The sequence below is a fragment of the Dermacentor silvarum genome, chromosome 2 (assembly GCF_013339745.2).
Source record: "Dermacentor silvarum isolate Dsil-2018 chromosome 2, BIME_Dsil_1.4, whole genome shotgun sequence".
In the NCBI taxonomy this organism is placed as follows: domain Eukaryota; kingdom Metazoa; phylum Arthropoda; class Arachnida; order Ixodida; family Ixodidae; genus Dermacentor; species Dermacentor silvarum.
This window is the reverse complement of record NC_051155.1, coordinates 6,766,268-6,787,496: the sequence shown is the minus strand read 5'-3', so window position 1 is coordinate 6,787,496 and position 21,229 is coordinate 6,766,268. Positions and strand designations below refer to the sequence as shown.

Here is a 21,229-nt window from a genome sequence, read left to right as displayed (position 1 = left end):
CTGAGGCGCCAACCCATGTGCCGCAGCCTCCACTTTCTGTGCCTCGTCGTCTGCTAGTCTCCTGTTTCGGCTGCCGTGACTGGATACACGGAAGTCTAAGAATCCCCAGATTTTGCAATATTAGTTTGTGGTACTACGTTGTTTGTGGTACTACGTTGTTAATGTGACATGGAAACTGAATAACGATCGTTATTCTGAAATGATTGGTATTCTGAAGTTTGTAGTACTCAAATATTTTTACATTGAAACTATAATTAGTCAGTGGGGGATTTCTGAAAAGTTCGTTAATCAGGAAAGTTCATTAATGTGGGGTTCGTAGTAATGACATTCTTCTGTACAGTTCAATGCATGTCTGTATTGCATAAGTGCTAATTTTGAAATTTTCTGTTAATTTCAACATCTAATCCTCAAAATTATTTACTCTTCCTAATTTTTGTCCAATCTCCTAGAATCGGCTGAGCTATAACACTAAGGAACAACATACTCAAAAATGAAAACTGTAGTCGAGTGGCAGAGGATGAGATGAAATTTGCAGGTTGGTGTTTGTTATTCACACAGGACAGTGTAAGTACCATATTTTTCGGTGTATAAGTCGCGTTTTTTTTCTAAATTCTTTGTCAGTGCATCTTATAGAATGGTGCAGCTTATGTACGTTTCATTTTTTTAAGAAAGGCTGTCGGCATATTTGAATTAGAGGCTATGGCCACACAAAGCGCATTAGGTTGACCTCCTCTACCACTTAATTGCTACGGGTTCCGTGCACGCTATCGAGTTATCGGGTTCTTCTCATGATCGAATTGCCGAACGCCGTGCAAGGACGGAGCCGCAAGGCAAGCGGTGGCAGGCTGACCGTGAGTCGACCGACCTCAGAGTTGTCGCATCTGCAGATCGCTTTCAAGATACGCGCGCGCCGCTGCGCAAACTACGCAGTTGCTACAGTAGTAGCCACCCCCCCCTCCCTCCCGCGCTGCCTTCCCGCTTTCCTCCATTGTGTGCAATTCGCCTCACCGTCGTACGCTTTCACTCGCACATACAGCATATGGCACGCGGGGACGATGTTATCTCCCGTGGACTTTGTACGGAACATCGCTGCGACCACAGTGTAGAAATGCGCCTGGAGTGTCCATATCATTGCTATTGTAATTATGTAGGAATGGCACCCATGCACTTGCGCATGAATTTTTTTACATCACTTACCAAACAAACAGGTGCTTCTTATAAACTGGTGCGACTTATATACGTTTTTTTTTTCGCAAAAACTGCCATTTCGAGGGGGGTGCGACTTATAGCCTGGAAAATACGGTAGTTCGATATCTTGGGAGAGGCTGCTGTTATGCAGTTGATTTAGTTGGGTGATGACAAGAAAAAAATGAACATTGTAAGATGCAGGTGAATGTAGTTTTAACCACCAGTGTGACCCTTTGTCCATTTCCACATGTTTTGCAGCCTTTTCCAATGCGGTGGTACTGAGCTCCTTCTCCTGGCATCCCCAGGATGAGAACCGAATGCTGGCCGTCACATCAACCAGCGCAGCCCGAGATTACACGGTCTTTGACCGCATAACGTTGGTGAGAGCACACTTTGAGTAGTGGACAAAAGTGCTGAGGGATGGCACTGGAAGGGAACCTGTGATTCTGGAAAGGAGCGACACTCTCCTCCTTGCACGCTGTTTCCTCAATTCTGGTCGTATTTCACTTTCCCGTGGGCTGACATGCTGTGCATGGCATGCTTTTTAGGCCAGCGGCTGCCGCGGAAGAATCAATGCGCACGCTTGTTGAAGCATTATTGTGGAATTCATTGCTTAATGACACTGGTATGACTATGGTAAACTTCCAATAGGTCCTGCTGATGAATACTTTAGAAAAGATAAACTAGCGGAAGCGCTCTAAAAATGGATATCATTCATTGGCTTGCTCTCTATGGCCAAGCCGCTTTGGCCATCCATGATGCAGCGAAGTACAGTGTGCTGAAAATTTGAGCAGTGCTGACAATTAATGCATTCATTTCATATGTGTGGCTTTAAAAAAACTTTAGAAAGATAATCAAGAATATACATGATGTTTTTTTTACAGTAAATCAACCTTTATCGAGGGCACCCAAAGCTCTTGAGCGAATGCCACTACGCGAGATGCATTCTGGTCTTGCGTGACGAGTCACTAAAGGAAACAATGCATGCACTTGACTTTCGCTTATATTGCTTCATAATAAACTAACAGCATGCAACATGTACATTTTACCAGAATTAAGGGGCCAAATGCAATGTGTGTAGGTCATATGCTGTGACAAGCCGCAAATAAAGCCCGTCAGTTATGTGACTTTATTTTCATGTTGCTGGCTGCATACTCCACAGCGGATGCTGACATAACTTTTAGTAGCTATTAACTACATTTTTTTAAAAATTTGGAACGTCACAAACTGGAGGATGTGTGCCTTAAGCATGCATTTGAAACATCGGGCAACATTCTCCAGTTCATGCTTAAGAACTTAACATTAATATTTTGACAGGAAACCATTTCTTATGCACAATTTTTTTTTTCTGCAAGCCATTTGCTGCTGAGCTTCTATGGATGCGAGTAGTAATTAATGAAGATGGTTCAGCGATTTGTAGGCGTGACTAAGCGTTCGCGACTGCTAGGCGATTCGCAAAAAAACATGCTCTTGGACATTACTCTCGGTGTAGTTATGTGAATTGAAAGTTTTTTCCCTTTGTTTTTATTGCTGAACATAATTTTATGAGATAAATACAGCTCCCAAGGGCACGCCAGTACCATCTTAATTAACACGAAATTTAACTTGCACTAAATATGTGTGCAATGTACTGTGTCCAGTGAACCATGCATGAAAACTTACTGCACGGGTTAACAGAGCCGACCAACAAATTTATGTTGAGATCTTTATTTCTTGTACAAGAATTCAAGCAATAACTTAAAGTACTCTCTGGAAACATTTTTTAAACACACACACACTCATACAAAAATAAGGAACAACGACATTGCACACACCGCTGATTGTAGTTACATGCCCTAGCGTGAAAAAGTCAAATAAGATATATATATATATATTGTCACGCGCTAAGGCAAGATCAATCAACAGTACTAGCAGCCAGACACGAAGAATGCCAGACACGAAAAGAAGGTTCTCCAGCTGGCGCGGGATCTTCGACTTCGTCGTCTTCTTCGCCATTCTTGCTGGGCACGCAATGCTGATCGTTTGCTGGCTCAAAACACCAGGTGGCATTATTCCCCCTCCCAATGAAGCATCGACTCGATGCTCAACCACAAGACGTACACGGAAAGTACATAAATTAGGTAAGATACACACAAAAGAAATGGAAACGCGCTAGCCCACATACGGACATGAACACGAGGCGAAAAATGCGTTCTGTGGTCGGGAACAAGAAAACAATCGCTTCGCAGTTCTTCGGAGGACGTCGCGACTACAGCAAAAAAAAGAAAAAAAAAAGTTTGTTCACCACTACACTGTATGAACATCACCGTGTGAAATACGGCTTGAGGCGGACGACATGTACAATCTCTGGGCGTGGTAATCGGCGCTTGGGTGATGACAGGTCTCCGTCTGGAATCACTTCATAGTTCACGTCACTGACACGCCTTAATACTCTGTACGGTCCGAAGTACTTGCTCAGGAGTTTCTCGCTGAGGCCTCGCCGTCTAATGGGGGTCCAAACCCAAACTTGGTCACCGGGCTCATAGGTAACTTGTCGATGGTGGAGATTGTACCTTATTGCATCTGTACACTGCTGCTGTCTTATGTGCACACGGGCCAGTTGATGTGCTTCCTCGGCGCGCTGAATGTACTCCTCGACGTCAGGGGCTAACTGGTCGGGCTGATCGATGTCGTCATACGGAATCATGGCGTCGAGCATAGTTTGAACATCTCGACCATAAACGAGGCGAAACGGCGTGAATCGTGTAGTTTCCTGCGTGGCAGTGTTGTACGCAAACGTTACGTACGGCAGGATTTCGTCCCACGTTTTGTGCTGCACATCCACGTACATAGAGATCATGTCCGCCAGTGTTCTGTTTAGTCTTTCTGTCAAGCCGTTAGTCTGAGGGTGGTATGCAGTGGCCTTTCGATGACTCGTGTAACTCAACTTAAAGATGTCGTCCAGAAGCTTCGCCGTAAACGCCGTCCCTCGGTCAGTGATGATGAATGACGGTGCGCCATGACGAAGCACAGTGTGATGCATAAAAAACTGGGCAACCTCAGATGCTGTCCCGCGTGGTAGTGCCTTCGTCTCAGCGTAACGCGTCAAGTAATCGGTTGCGACAATGATCCACTTATTGCCGGAGGAAGACAAGGGAAATGGGCCAAGAAGGTCCATTCCAACTTGATCAAACGGCGTACGCGGGGGGTCGATGGGTTGTAGAAGGCCTGCAGGCTTGAAGGGTGGTGACTTGCGGCGCTGGCATTCACGACATCCTTTCACGTAGCGTTTGACGCAAGCAGTCAGTCTAGGCCAGTAGTACAGTTGTCGTACCCTGTCCAGAGTCCTTGAGTAGCCCAAGTGACCAGATGTCGGCTCGTCGTGGCAGGCTAATAGGATGTCGTCGCGAAGGTCTTGAGGCACTACTAGAAGATGTGGTTTGTCGCCGGCACCTGTGTTTCTTTTGTATAAGATGCCCTCTCGTAGGCAAAATGACGACAACCGTCGCGAAATAGGGCGAGGAATGGACGCGATGTCGCCTTCTAAGTGATCGATGATGGGCCTTAACTCAGCGTCCGATCGCTGTTTAGCGAGCAGATCCGGACGGCTGAGGGCTCCCAGGAAGGCGCTGTCATCTTCCTCGTCAGGATTCTGGGATTCAACAGGTGCTCGTGATAGCGTGTCAGCATCTTCACGTTTTCTGCCAGACTTGTATACGATGGTGATGTTAAATTCCTGGAGTCGCAGACTCCAACGTGCCAATCGTCCAGAAGGGTCTCGGAGGTTGGCCAACCAGCACAAAGCGTGATGATCGGTCACAACTTTAAATGGCCGCCCGTAGAGATACGGCCTAAACTTTGTAGTAGCCCAAATGACCGTGAGGCACTCCTTCTCTGTGGTGGAATAATTGGACTCGGCGCGTGACAGAGTGCGGCTCGCGTAAGCTATAACTCGTTCAGTCCCGTCTTGCCTTTGCACCAGGATAGCTCCGAGACCAATATTGCTGGCGTCAGTGCGTACTTCTGTGTCAGCGTCCTCATCGAAATGACCGAGCACGGGAGGAGAAGACAATCGACGTTGTAGCTCGGCAAAGGCGGTCTGTTGTTCATCAGTCCAGAGGAATGGCGAGTCGTCACGCGTAAGGCGAAATAGCGGCTCTGCAATCTTCGAAAAATTTTCAATGAAGCGTCGATAATATGCGCACAAGCCCAAAAATCGTCTGACACTTTTCTTGTCAGTTGGAGCTGGAAAAGCAGCTACGGCAGCAGTCTTCTCGGGATCGGGCCGAACACCTGCCGCGCTCACGACGTGACCGAGAAACTTCAGTTCCTCGTAACCGAAATGGCATTTCTCTGGCTTGAGGGTAAGGTCAGCCGATCGAATGGCTTCGAGTACGTTCCGAAGGCGTCGAAGGTGCTCGTCAAAAGTTTCCGAAAAGACAACGACATCATCGAGATAGACGAGGCAGCTTTTCCATTTGAGGTCAGCGAGAACGGTATCCATCATTCGCTGGAATGTGGCTGGAGCGGAACAGAGGCCGAAAGGAAGTACTCTAAATTCGTAAAGGCCGTCCGGAGTCACAAAGGCAGTTTTCTCGCGGTCCCGCTCATCTACTTCAATTTGCCAGTAGCCACTTTTCAGATCGATAGAGGAGAAATACTTCGCGCGCCTCAGCCTGTCCAGAGAATCGTCGACACGAGGCAACGGGTATACGTCTTTCTTTGTGACGTTGTTTAGCTTCCGGTAGTCAACACAAAACCGAAGCGTGCCATCTTTCTTTTTAACAAGCACGACAGGCGACGACCAGGGACTGCATGAAGGCTGTATTACGCCGTCTTGAAGCATTTCCTTCACCTGCGTTTGAATGGCATGTCGTTCGGTCGGGGAAACACGATAAGGCTGCTGCCGTATGGGGTGCGCGTCGTCATAGGTGATGATACGGTGTTTAGTAATCGACGTTTGACGTATCTTCGACGACCGTGCAAAGCAAGAGTGGAATTCGAGCAACAGGTCACGCAGGGGTTGTTTGTTGTCTTCAGAAAGCGTTGCACTAATGTCGACGTTGCTTAGAGGTGCTTTAGTAGTGCCGATTGCCTGGGAAGCAAAACACTCAGTGACGTCGGCGATCGGGTCGGCGTAGGCGATGACAGTACCAGGGAAAAGGTGGCGGTGTTCGTAGCTGAAGTTCGTGACAAGAACTTCACAGTGACCATCATGGAGATCAATAAGGCTTCTTGCTACGCAAACACCTTGAGAAAGCAGGAGAGAGTGATTGCTTTCTGCGACCGCTTCACCGTGTAAGAGTCTGTCACATGCCACTTGAACCACGATACTTGCACGCGGTGGTAACGTGACAGCGTCGTCGATGACACGAAGAGGTGCTCGAGCGTGGATGGTGTTGGTCGTCGCAGCGGCGCTCTTTGTCGAGAAAGTGACGAGGCGTTGTCGAATGTCGATGATAGCTCCGTGCTCCCTGAGAAAGTCCATGCCGATGATTAGGTCACGAGAACACTGAGGGAGAATGCTCAAGCTGGCAACAAACGTAGAGCCGCGAATCTGTATTCGTGCCGTGCACATGCCGAGTGGTGTGACGATGTGCCCGCCAGCTGTACGAACTGGCGTTTGATTCCAAGGCGTCGTCACTTTCTTCAGAAGGGTGGCCAGTTTTTCGCTGATTATCGAATAATCTGCTCCAGTGTCCACTAAAGCAGTCACGTCACGACCGTCGAGTAATACAGGAATGTCCAAGGAAATTCGTCGTCTGTAATCAGCAGGTACTGTCGTCGTCGATGTATCGTCGGGTCGCGTACGGGTTAGCAGGGGTCCTTGAGTACGTCCAGACAGAGCGGCCTCGCCCCCGAAGGCCGCTGTGGTTAGTTTTCCCGGCGCGGACTGGGCGACCGACCCTGCACCACGCTCGAATACGTACGGCGAGTCGGAGAAAATCGCCGCGGCGAAGGGGAGCGTGACTGGTGTCGAGTTGATGAGGATCCGCGCTGCTGGGCAACGTATTCTTCAATCGCTGGAGGACGCTGGCCGAACCTAGGTCGCGGCGAGTTTGCCGAGAATCCGCGTAATCCGAGCTCTCGATAAGAGCACTGTCGGTAGACATGCCCAGCTTCACCACAGTGAAAGCAAAGGGGACGACGATCAGGTGCCCGCCACACGTCTGATTTCCTTGGGGCCTGTCGGTGGTCGTGGTAATAAGAGGTCGCTTGGTCGGACTGTAGTATGGCCGGAGACGCGGTCCGAAGCGGGAAGGAAGGTGGGGCAGGTTGCCGCAAAGCTTGCGAATATGACATACGGGTGCTGTCAGTTCTTAGCGGTTGAGCGTCTGTGCTGAAGGGTGGTTCTCTTAACGCATGATGCACTTCGTCACGGACAACGCTGGACAAAGAGCTGAGCGTCGGCTGTGAGGGTACCGACAGTTTCTGCAGTTCTTCGCGGATAACGGACCGGATGAGCTCTCGAAAGAAATCGACGTGGCCCCCGAGAGCTCCGAAGAAGTCCGTAGGTGAGGCAGCGTTCACTTGGCGTTCGTATGATGGTGCCCGCTGCCGAAGAGTCTGTTCCATGGTGACGGCCTCGGAAAGAAATTCTGACACAGTCTTTGGAGGACTGCGCACGAGACCGCCGAACAGCTGCTCTTTCACTCCGCGCATCAGGTACCGCACCTTCTTTTCTTCCGACATGCTGGGGTCGGCTCGTCGAAAGAGACGTGTCATGTCCTCGACGTACATTGCGACACCTTCATTCGGCATTTGTATACGGGACTGGAGATCACGCTCAGCTCGTTCTCGGCGATCAGGGCTCGCATATGTCTCAAAAAGACGGCGTTTGAATTCTTCCCAAGAAGTTAGGGCATCTGCACGGTTCTCATACCAAACACGTGCGCCATCGTTAAGGCTGAAATATACGTTTTTCAGTTTGTCTGCATCGTTCCACTTGTTGTACGAGGCAACACGTTCATAGTGCACCAGCCAATCTTCAACATCCTCATGCATGGCACCGTGGAAAGGATTCGGCGTTCGCGGACTAAGTAGCGTGCAATGAATCGGCGTAGTGCCTTCCATACCGGTTGGGGTGGTCGGAGCTGCCATTGTCTCTGGGAGGAGTCCAAACTCAGGGGCTTGTCCACGGATCCTTCTGCTGGCGCGGTGTACAGGCGTAACCACCGGTACAGGACTGGAGCTCCTGCTGCTCGGAGGGGTTTGGTGCATATATATTAGATTACCCAGCACCTCCACCAGTTTGTCACGCGCTAAGGCAAGATCAATCAACAGTACTAGCAGCCAGACACGAAGAATGCCAGACACGAAAAGAAGGTTCTCCAGCTGGCGCGGGATCTTCGACTTCGTCGTCTTCTTCGCCATTCTTGCTGGGCACGCAATGCTGATCGTTTGCTGGCTCAAAACACCAGGTGGCAATATATATATAAATCTTATTTGACTTTTTGTATTTTGTATATACACACACACACACACACACACACACACACACACACACACACACACACACACACACACATACAGTAAAACCTCGTAACTACGAAAACCACATTAACAAACTTTTCAGAAATCCCCTGCTGACATCTTATGGTTTAAATGTAAAAATATTTCTGTACTAGAAACTTCAAATATTGCAAAAAAAAGAAAAAAAAAAGGTGCAAGATTTTTGTTCAATGCGGAGGTGACGACGCATCAGGTTTTGTGAGCGCATGCTCCACCCAGACAAGTGATGATGCGTAAGTGCCTCGGTACTTTTTTTTTTAGATTTTGTGTGCTTTCTTTGGAGCTTGAAAAAAGTATACTCACAATGGATATCTTCGTGGAAACAAATCGCTTTGGGCGTTTTTCAATGCACTTGCCAACTTATGTAGAAGGGTTTATAGTTAGAAACATGGCTTTTTACTACTTCCCAAATAATTGGTGAGGCTCAATGCAAAAAAAAAAAATAATAATCTTGAGTCGCTCAACACAACAGCAAACAGTATGGCAGGGGTTGTGCTTGCATAGCATGCCCATTTTCTTTTTAATCTTGGCACAAGTTAGCTTTTACCAATATTTTACAACAGCGGTCAGCATAAACGTGGAGGCCATGAGAACTGAGAAGCAGAGCACTATTTCACTTGGTTTTGGCAAGACCACACTTTATCCATGAAAGAGCAAAATATTGTCACGTAGTGATCGTAAAGAACGTGGTAGCAAAATTGTGAATCAAGAAACTAATTTTTTATTGGGCAAACCTGTGCCTACAAAAGCAGGTAACACTCAAAGCACAACGATAGCCCTGAGCAGTTGCCAATCGTCAAAATCTGATCTGCGGGTCAAGCACGACGGCCTTTATACATGACTCATTGAAGGTTCTAGTATAATCGCTGGTGCCTGCGTGCCTTCCAGAAGGTACTACACAATTCACATTGCGCATACAATCAGATTACACAAGGTTTGGTGGCAACAGACAATGGATAGAACCATCGATAAGATAAGAGAAACTTCAGATGCAGAAAGGTGCATCTTGCACTGGGTGATAACTTTGAACATTTGTTAGCCAGTGAAAGACGGTCACCGGAAAAGGTAATAAGTACACATGGCAATATGGCACCCGAGTGTAATTTGCATCAGTGACTCTCATCTCGTTTTGCAGAATTGGTCTCCTCCATCAGAGTTGGTGTGGACCCAGGGTCGCAAGCTGGTGCACTGCTGGGACGACCGCGACAACAGCTACGAGTTGTCAGGAGACATTGCAGTCAAGATGCGCAAGCGGGCACTTCTCGGATATGGCCTTGAGGTTTGTTTCCAGCATCTGTACCCTCCAACCTGCACCACATAACCCACCATGCACTTTTTTGAAAAAAGATACTGGTATGTTTGGTGCACAGAACATTGTGCAGGATTGTGTATAGAATATAAGTGTGCGTAGTGCATGCAATAGATTATTGTTGTTATTATTAATGATATTATTTATTACTATTACTATTATTATTGTCATCATCAGATAGTACAATACAAATCTCGGGATGGCACAAAAACTTGTATTACCCAAAAACGGAAATTAAGGCGGCTCGGTGGCAATAATAAAAAAAAGATAGCTGCAGTGCTGTATTTCTCTATGGAGAAATAAAAGCAACAAAAGCATGCGCGAAAAGGGAACACTAGCGTTGCACTCAGTGCTCGACTCTGCTGCAACTCCTCGTGTTGCTTTCACCGCATGGCTCTTGCATCTCCTCTACACCGGCTTCCTGGCATAGCTAAAAAGCCGTGGCGTTCGGTGTAATTACAAAATAAAACGAGAGACGGCACAAGTGTTGCACTGCTCACGCCACCTAACGCCGGGGTTAGTGGGGTGCAAAGGCAATTGAATCGACACAACGAATTGTGTCGAATGTGCATAAGACATCCTGCTGGGTTGCCTTTTTCTCTTCGTATTTTGGCCATTGGTGGTCCCCAGTGTCGTCACCTTCACGCACGTTTCTTGTGATAGTCTCGTCGGTCATCGGCTCATGCACGTCTTCACCTGTGAGAACAAACTCGTTTACGCTGAGGCCATCTGGAAGTTTGGCCACTATGTTGTGGTGGGCTTTGAAACAACTCAACCAGCCAGGGCTTACGTCAAAATTCTCATGCCTGGGCATGCAGGGGAAGTCCGGCACCTTCTGTTAAAGTACTTTGCAAGACAGTGGCTCTTTGTTGGCACGCTATTCTCAAAACCAAGCAAACACCACCTTGTCGACGAGTGGAAACACCGTGCTGTCGCCGTTTTGTTCTTTGCACTTGCACTATTTCCAAGCGTGCCGAGAATGGAGTACTTGTTTTTCCTAATTGTGAGAGCTGCATGAAATTCCAACTTCGTTGGCAGTCTCCATCTTCTTTATGCCCTTTTCTACCTTGGCGATTTTTGTATTGTCAAAAATTTCCGCTTTTAAAGCACAACTCTTAGGCATCCATTCCTGCATTGAGCGTCAGCATTGGCGTCCCTCAGTGTAACCGAGCTAACGAGCACAGCAAAGGATGAATGAGCGAACGCGGGGTGCAGCAAAGGATTAAAGACGGAGGAGGAGGAAAGTGGGGAAGGAGGGTGCAGCTGAACCACGAGGCGGAAAATGGTGGAGGAAGGTATGGCGAAAGCGTGAGAAGAAAAGTGTAGTGCCGCGCAAGGTGTGTTCTGCAGCGACGATCGCTACGAGGTGGCGCGAGAGTAGTGCTAGTCGTCTGTTGGCTGATGACGCCACCAATACCATATATGGAATCAAAGCGTTGCATGAGTGGAAGTCTGTCTGTGGTGGCTGCTGTGAATTGTGCCCATGCGTCACCCACGCTCTGCCTCTCAGGATATCCTGATTAGTGAGGCAGTCGCACCATACTTCACTCCGTTTGCAACGTGCTGCACGAAACAGATTGTCCACGCCAGCCAATATATCACAAAAGGAAAACATGTATAGCGCTGCGCTCAAATTTCGCATTAAGGAGAATCATAATTGTAGTTGAATTTTTTTGCGTGGAGGCTGGCAAAGCAGACAGTCCAATCACCACACACACTGCTGACGCACCCTAGCACCAACTGCACACACCGACTGCATCGTACACAGATGATCATGTGCGCGGCATGCAAAGCACTAAGCGTCATTGGAGTCCTCACATGCGGATGTGGATTTGGGTAATCTTTGATTATGGATCAGCACGCCACACAGGCACTCCGCTCCATGTTAGCCCATGCCGTGATAGCACACAGGATTTCAGTGTGCCCACTGTGATGTCGCTCTGCTTAATTTTGTCTCCTCTTTCTTTATTTCGTAAATATTTATATTAGATTTTCTGTCAGAACACTGCATAGTACTTACCCCTCTGCAAAAGATAAACCACAATGACTTCTCACAACTCATCGCTCGGCGAGGTTACCACCCCCTCCCAGGTTACCCTCGCCACAGCTCGAGGCGCAGCGAATGTATCCGGCGTTCATCGGTGTGCCCCGGCGGCAGCCGGCGTCGCGATTCAACATGCTGCATTTCGCACCAGCCTCATCATCCAGAATGGACCGCATCTGTGTCTTGTCGAGCAAGATGGGCTGGTGGATAGCCGTGATTATGGAAGGTGCGAAAACCGACCCCTCTATCTCGACGTTGGCTGCAGCCGGGGCATTCCGACGAACGCCGGATACGTTGGCCAGACCTCACGGTGGACTATAGAGTGCTGCGCTTTTGCTGGCGTGGCGTCCCCCTCCCGAGCGGACTCTGGCCTCAACGCTACGTCGGACTAAAAAGTGGCCTTTAGAAGACTGCGCACCGGCCCCGAGTATCGCCCCGATACTCAGGGCCGGCTAAGTTTGGCTAAGAACCAGCCAAGCCAAACCAAATTAAGCAAAGGAAAGCAGAGTTAAAGGTAGGGAAGGGCCACCAGCTTCACTGTTTGCCCAGTCTTCGCACCACTTAGTGTCAAGCTACCCCTAATTTTTTTTTGTAAAGAAAAATGGCGGTGGCCACACAAGCGTGCTGTGACGGTAGTTAACGCAATTTAAGGGCACAACCAATGCATTTGAGCAGTTTTTGGAGACTGTTGGCATAATGTGAGTAGATAATATGAAGACTGCTGTTTCAGAAAACTTTGTTAATGCGGGATTGCTATAAAAAAAAATCTTGTCGTGAGATATGAAATGCATTCACTCCAATGGGAGTTTGCCAGGGATCTGAAAATATTTCATTGCGGTGAGAATTTCATTGCCACCGTGTATGAAATGCAACCGTGTATGAGAGGTGCAATAAATGCCCATTCGATTGTTTGCACAGCGGCATTGTTGGTCGTCACAAGATGACGTAGCAGCTGTGTTGAGAAGTCGCGTGATGCGTTGGGATACCCGGTGGCTTTTAGCATGCTCGAGACGGCGGCACTTCTTGAGGATCGTATCGATACTGGTGACATTGGTAAACACCAGAAAATTGAAGGCGTTGTCAGCAATGCCTTTGAGGGGGTGATTAACCTTAGCGTCCTCCAACATGTTCGGGTCAGCCTTACTACAAAAGGCCAAGACATAGAGAATGTGCGACACGTAGGACACAGTCGATGTCTGTATATGTGTGGCAAGGGCTTTCTTAGCATTGAGTTGGCGACCGAACGGATTGCCATAAAGGTGACAGATCTGCTCTTTGAAGAGATCCCAGCTCGAGAGCTCCTCTTCATGAGTCTGGAACCATGCCTGTGGATCGCCGTTGAGGTAGCAAAGAACGTCGGCAAGCACAGCAGTCAGATCCCACCTGTGACTGGTGCTGACACGTTCATACAAGCGGAGCCAGTCGTCAACATCAGGACTGCTGACTCCGGTGAAAACACCAAGATCCTGAAGTGGGGGGGGGGGGAAAATGGTGACACAGGTCGGGGCTGCAGGCATAGAGGCTTGCGTAGATGGAGTAGCACCAGCAGGAGCCAAAGTTGCATTGTCGCCGTTGCGACCGCTGCGAAACTGCATGGCGGGTATGGGAAACGTCCACCTCCCTCAAATAATGTTACGTGTACCTGATGTCCAAGGCTATTTAGAATCTATTTACACGGAAGCCAATGGAGGCCAAGATGGTGACGCTATATCAAGCAGGAACACGTCGTCTTCCTTCTCTTCGGTGCAGCCACAGTGCGGCGGCTGTTCCGTATCACTACTTTGCTAGAAAAACATTGTGGAAGCAGCAATTCTTATCTTCTCGTGACTGGTTAGCGCTCGCAGCAAAGAAGGCCTCACGACCTTCATCGCATTCCGGTCGTGGTGCAAGACTCGCGTCTTCATCAAAGATGTGCTTTTCACTACTGTGCGCACATCCTGCTTATTCTTTTGTCAGTCAGCTGGTCGGCAACAGATCGTCCGTCCATTGAGATGTAGCCTGTGTGTTTGATGGCAACGTGCGGGCGACGATAGAATTGCTCTTCATCCTTGACAGCTTCTGCTGTGTTTGTGACATTGTGCATGCATTACACTGAGCCAAAACGAGACTATTGCTTGCCGCAAGGCGGACAAACCCACGGTTGCTATCGATCCAGTCACAAATGGTGACTATATAGTTCTGAAGGCACGTGGCCAAATGCACACTGCGTCAAAACGAAATTGCTGTTTGCCGCAACCGCTGCGGAAGAAACAGCATTCATATCACTGTGATTTTGGGTGGTGACCATGGAATTCTGAAAGCACGAGGCCCATGCAGTATCATGCATGGCAGTAAATGCAAGAATAAAGGCCATAACGACACTAATAGGCACGAAGCCTTCCGGCATTCCTGTTCTCATACGGTTTCCGCTGGTGACTGCGGCAGTGCAGACTCTGGCATTTCGTTTTGGTTGGACCCTAGCACTGCTCTTACTCTTTTTCGTTGCGCACTTGCGATGCTCCACACTCGTCATGCTCCAAGGGTTGTCCAAATTAACTGGTGTGTGGTCAAATACACCCAAGTTAACAAGAGTTTCATGCCAATAATTACTGCAAACACCTGCAGGGACAAAAGGAGAAGGTTTTACTGTACCAGGGTTACTTTCTCACAAGAAAATGAGAGGCAGTGTCAATCATGCTCTCATGTTCAAGAACTGTTGAAGTGGTTCTCTAAAGCCCTCAGATCTCAAGTTTCCAAAACCCGTGGTCCTAGATCTGCCGCCATATTGATCACATTACTCGTTACTGTTGTAGCTGCTTGGTTCAAACTTATGAGCTTTCAGCATTAGACATAATCTTTTTGCTGCAAGAAAACTTAAAGGTAATTTTCACTGTCACGAACTCGTTAAGTAGCACAGACATTTCAAAGAGGCAAGAAATTGTTGCATTGTGCAGCGATTCATCTGGCTTCATGACAGGGCCACCACATCACCTTGTAACTTCCACCTGTCTCGCCAATTGTCCACAGCCTTGCCAAGATTGCAAGTCGCAAAATCGAGGCTGCAGCCCAGACACACTTTGTTAACGAATCCCATCTGGATATCTGACTAATTCAAGGCATCATTTGACAAAAAGAAAGCTTGCTAAGATGAGTCTGCTTGCTTCTTCAGTGGAGCTCAGATCAGACTGATCTCAGCGCATTATGCAAGTATTCATTCACCTTTAACTACAGTGCAACTCTGTAAAGAATACTTTACAGTGAAATAATCATCTGCAGCACGTCTCTTCATTGCAGTGCTTACTGACCAAAGGAGAAGTCGAAACTATGGTGGCTCCTTATGGCACATGCGTCAGCGTGCCTTCCATGAATTTGACAAAAAAAAAAAAAAAAAGAAAGATTAGTGAGAGTTGATGGCATTGGTAAGCCCTACAATATGTCTTTGGGCATGTGATGTCACTGCCTGTATAATCCCAGTTCTCTTGAAGAATGAAGGGTTGGTAGTTTCACTTATGTTTTGTATCTGGTGTATTTTTGGTAACTTGTTACACAATAATTTAAGAATACGTAACCAACTGGGCTGTCAAATGTTTAATTATTTTTTTGTGACGTAACTGGAATTGGGCGCATTGAGCAGGCTCTTGACCAATGCCACAAGCGTTTCTCTGGAGTGGTGCATGGTAGTGGAGAATTCTTCTCATAACTAATAATGTTTTTCTTTTTTAAATTGAGATTGTGATGCTAATGTCTTGTCTCGTGTTTTATATGAAGAGACTACTGGCAGGGTGGCATTTTGCTTGCTTCAAGATTGCATGCCATTTGAATTATTGTAAGTACTCAGACTCCTAACTGCACTTATTGCCTTTCCAGTATGGGGAACAGGCACAACTTCCACCAGACTTTCAGTACTGCATGGAGAGAGAGAGAGAGAGAGAGAGATTAATGAGATGAGAAAGGCAGGGAGGTTAACCAGAAGGTAGATATCCAGTTTGCTACCCTACACTGGGGAAGGGGTAAAGGGAGAAAGATAAAGAAAAATGCACACACACGGAAAGATATGGAGACTAAAAAAACAAACTGTCAGCTCTTCCACTGGGGTGGAGATGGAAGACCAGCGAAGCTGTGCTATGGTGGGAATTATGTATTTCCAATTATGACTAGTAAGATGTGATGGTGTAATTGTCTATTTGAACTATTAAACAATGAGAAATATATACGATCCGGTGGTTTTCATTTATTTCCCTAGCAAAAATTCTAATACAAAAACTAATAGCCTATTAGGTTATTGACACTAATACAGTCTATTAGGTCTATTAGTGTATTAGTCTAATAGATATTGGTGTATTAGTCAAATAGGCCTACTAGTGTTAGTCTAATAGGTCTATTGCTGTGAAAGAAAATGGTGCAATGCACCAGATAACAAAAAACAGGTAAAATTGCTAGAAGCATTTATTAGCACAGCATGTCTTTTTAGAGATTCCTCTTTCGAGATCTTCATCAGGTCAGCAATCTTGATTGAGAGCTTTTCGTTGACTTCGACCAGAGGACGTCCTTTTGAGGAAGTAGTTAAAAAAAAACCCGGGCACAAAAATACACACATATAGAAACAGTTGAAAGCAGGGGTGCTAGCTCTACCACTAAACGTTTAAGCTGGCAATATCTGCTTCCAAATTACAATAATGCGGCTCGCCAATATTTTAGGACAGCTGATATAGGACAGCTGATTGGTGGACGGTGCTGGGTAATACGAACCCAACGACGGAAGCTCTACTCCCTGGTCTTCGCCGCAGCCGCTGCCTTGCCGGACTTCCGCCTTCGCCGATCGAGATGATGTCCCAACTCCCGACCTCTGATGCATCGAGGTCAACTCCTACGGCTCCTACGGGTCCCTAGCCGTACTACCGAGTGCCGCCAAACTTTGGCGGGACCTCAGGGGAGGACGTTGACGAGTGGCTCAAGAACTATAAGCGGGTGAGCAGAAGCAATGGCTGGGACTCGGCAGCGCAGCTTAGCCATGTTGTATTTGCACTGACAAACACTGCTCTCATGTGGTATGAAAACCACGAGGACATGTTCACCACTTGGGATCGTTTTGTTGAAGAAGTACAGAAGTGCTTCGGCAATTCTAATGCGAAGAAGAAGCGAGCGGAGCAGACATTGGCTCAGAGGGCGCAGCTCCCAGGGGAGACATGTACCACATATATCGAAGAAATTTTGAAGCTGTGCAAGATAGTGGATCCTAGGATAACTGAAGAGGACAAGGTTGGACATGTTCTGAAGGGGATAGCCGAAGACGTATATAATTTCTTGATTGGCAAGGAAAACCTGAACTCCGTGTCTGACGTGATGCAGCACTGTCGCACATTTGAAACGCTGAAGATGCGACGGATAGCTCCGAAATTTGGCCGTCTGTCAAACGTGCCAACAGTGGCTAGTGTCGACAGTATGTTGCCTAATGACCTCTCGTCGACAATACGCCAGATTGTACGGGAAGAATTGCTTCGATGTCAGCAAGTCTCTCATTGCCCCAGCGGCTTTCAGGACGGCTATGCAAGAGAGACCGCACACGCGCGAACGCCAGCCGCTCCGGCCCCATGGCAGCCATCAGTTAATGTAGCAGACGTCGATGAATGCCAAGGTACACTGCGGTCACTTGAGTACTCCGATCGAACACCCTCCAATTACGAACGGCGTTTTCGCTCACCTCGTTTCACTACCGTCCCCATGAAGAGCGATACTGCTACCCAATGCCTTCTGACAGGACTGGTCACTCCGAGCTGCCACGGGTGTCTCGACCTCCGCCGGTGTGTTACAGCTGCGGCGTCCCGGGTCACATCTCGCGATATTGCAACAACCCCTCTACATACCAACGAGATCCCTTGCTCATGTCTCCCCAGCCTTTCGGCCGCCCGTTCTCTACGTCACAGCCACCACGCGCGCCCACCAGTTTACGCTACCCCTCACCGGCCTCTGATCGAAGCTTAACGCCGCCACCAGCTCCACGTGCTCGACGTTCCCCATCGCCGCGGCGACGCACGCAGTCACCGCCGCCGGAAAACTAGTCGGCGCAGCCAATGGGGGTGAGGCCGCAAGATACCAGACACTTTCGACAGATATACCCCCGTCAGTGTTTATGCTGAAGAACAAAGTTCATGTACTTGTTGATGGCGTACCTACCATGGCACTCGTGGATACAGGTGCGACAATTTCTGTGATGAGTGTGAATTTTAAGAACCTTCTTGGACTGAAAGTGATGTTTTGTATAAGCCGTGGTGCGACATTCCGTGGTGTGAGTGGTGATGCGTTGTGTCCGGTGGGAGTTTGCACTGTGGACGTGTCTTTGTGCGGTAAAGTGTTTCCCACAGAATTCGCTGTTATTGCACGATCGACGCATGACGTTATTTTGGGAATCGATTTTTTGCGGGAGTGTGGGGCAACTGTTGACTGTAGAAGTGGTCACCTTTCCGTGCATGGTAGTTTCCCACCTGCTCTATTGGAAAATTCATCCCGTGATGAAGGCATCTTTTTTGTCTCCGAGGACACGGTCGTTCCTGCCTTCTCTGCTGCGTGCGTTCCAGTAATCTGTTGCAGGAACGACCTTGCCATGTTCGACGCGACCCTTGAACCGATTCATGCGACCTGTGTGAAAAAGAACATTTTAGTTCCGCATTGCGTGGTGTCTGTAGTTGAGGGCCGCGCAGGTGTGTGGACAATCAACAGTTCAATGGAGCCTGCAGTTTTGCCTCGTGGCATGAAACTTGCTGTCTTCAAACCAGAATCCTCTACGACGCTGGTTGCACTTGTTGATACTACCGGCGAGAATGGACGTCTCGGTTCTCAAGATTCAGCCGATTCACAACTTTTACAAATGATCAGCAAGTCACTCAGCCAAAGTGAACGTGACACACTCCTGGGCGTTCTCTCCAAGCACTTGAAAGTGTTCGACTTTTCAAAAAGCGGCAAAATGCCTGTAATTCCAGCGTCTCGAACACGTCATCGGATAAACACCGCTTCAGCGCATCCCGTACGGCAGAAACCTTACAGGGTATCACCATCTGAGCGCAACATCATCAACGAGCAAGTGCAGGAGATGCTAGGAAAGGGAGTAATTCAAGAATCCGCGAGTCCCTGGGCCGCTCCCGTCATTCTTGTGAAGAAGAAGGATGGTACGTGGAGATTCTGCGTTGACTATCGCCGACTGAATTCCGTAACCAAGAAAGACGTCTATCCGCTGCCCCGTATTGATGACGCCATCGACTGCCTGCATTCCGCTTCCTACTTTTCTTCCGTGGATCTGAGAGCCGGTTATTGGAAAATTCCGATGCACCCAGATGACAAGGAAAAAACGGCATTCGTTACGCCGGACGGGCTGTACGAATTCAACGTCATGCCGTTCGGATTGTGCAATGCACCGGCTACATTCGAAAGGTTCATGGACACTATTCTGCGTGGTTTAAAATGGCAGATTTGTATGTGCTACCTTGATGATGTCGTAATTTTTGGACGGACATTTCAGGAGCACAACATTCGTCTCAATTTTGTACTCGACTGTATTGAAAAAGCTGGTCTTGAGTTGAATTCAAAGAAATGTCATTTTGGCGAGCGCCAAACGGTGGTGTTAGGACATCTCGTCGATAAAGATGGAATTCGACCCGACCCACAGAAGACGGCAGCCGTTGAATCATTCGAGCAACCTCAATCTGTCAAACAACTTCGTAGCTTCGTAGGCCTCTGCTCATATTTCCTTCGGTTCATACCCGGTTTCGCGGATGTCGCTCAACCCCTGACGAATCTTCTGCGTAAGAACTCTCCGTTTCAGTGGACTCCTGAGTGTGAAGCCGCTTTTCGCCAGCTGAAGTTTTTGTTATAGCAACCTCTTGGGATAGGAGGTGATAGCAACCTCTTGGCAGGCATGTCTTGGCAGGCAACCTCTTGGCAGGCACAGGGCCTATTGGTCTATCAGTACGACTAATAGGAATTTCTATTGGTCTAATACAAAACTTATACAACTAATACAAAACTGTATTAGACTAATACAAACTTCTATTACATTTCTATTAGTCTAATACAAAACTAATACAACTAATACAAAACTTTATTAGACTAATACAAACTTCTATTAGAATTTTTGCTAGGGTTAGTAACCACAGGGACCATGGCCTTATGGTCGCTATGGTTCACCGCCATAGGGTGTATGGCAAAGGTTGGCACGTTTTTCATACCAATGCCGCGCGCGTTCAGTGCAAATGCAGGCAAAATGCCGCCGCCATCAACAACAGTTGTGCATGTTGTTTGTGTGACCGCACACAACCACTGTCAAAACGCTGGCTACGTGACGAACGGCAACGCCGTTGTCGACACTGTTAGGGGAGAGGCGGGCAAGAGCCCAGAGAGAGTCGGCGGCAGAGGCCAGCAGGGCTGCGCGCATGCGCCGCAGTGGGAGAGCGGGCACACACACGCACAGCCTAGGGTGCCTCGATGCCCTCCTCGCCCACCACTCCCATTCCACCATAGAGAAAGAAATTGAATTCCTTTCTCTATGCTTCCACTGGGAAGTTCCGCCGTGCACTCGCTCCCCATGAAAGGGTGCGTCCCTCGCCCTCGCGCACTCACTCGCACATACAGCATATGGCCAATGAGAGTTTTTTTTATTGCCAGACACGACGATCGAAAGGTGAGCCTTAAGAGCTTCGCTGTAAAAAAAAACGAATATAAAATGCACAAACACAAAGGAACTCAGGAGTGTCACAGCCGTTCAAACAGGTTGCTTGACCGGAGGAACTGCAGTAGCGCCCTCGTCGCCTTCTGGTGTGAAGAGCGTATCAGCCGGCATTCAAGATTGTCTGCTCAGAAAGCGGCCGGTCGCCGAGGCGTGCCAACTCCTTCACGAGCGACTGTCTCTGGAAGCTGTAGCGGGGACAATGACACAGAATATGCAGGGTGTCTACCAACCGGGAAAACCGGGAAAACAGGGAATTCTCAGGGATTTTGAATATTCTGGAAAAACTCAGGGAAAACTCAGGGAATTTGTGCCTCTATCAGGGAAAATTACTGTAGGAATGGGCGAATATAGGGTATTGTCGAATATTTCATTGAATAATTCTATGTTCGTTCTTCGCTTCGATTCGAATTCATGGATTCAATATTTTCGAATTATTCAGCGGTCCCGAATAGGCAGCCAAAAGCCACGGACGGTCGGTGCAAATCTCGGAGGCTTTGCT

The 21,229-nt window shown here is 48.0% G+C and overlaps 1 protein-coding gene across 2 annotated transcripts in view; it reads left to right on the top strand.

Moving 5' to 3' along the window:
- LOC119441295 (GATOR complex protein MIOS-like) overlaps nucleotides 1-21,229 on the top strand; it is a 341,599-nt gene that overhangs the window by 191,904 nt on the left and 128,466 nt on the right. For both annotated transcript variants that reach the window (XM_037705922.2, XM_049661128.1), the window contains exons 14-15: nucleotides 1,447-1,568; nucleotides 9,815-9,958. In XM_037705922.2, the coding sequence (XP_037561850.1) occupies nucleotides 1,447-1,568; nucleotides 9,815-9,958 (266 nt within the window). The remainder of the gene's footprint in view (nucleotides 1-1,446; nucleotides 1,569-9,814; nucleotides 9,959-21,229) is intronic.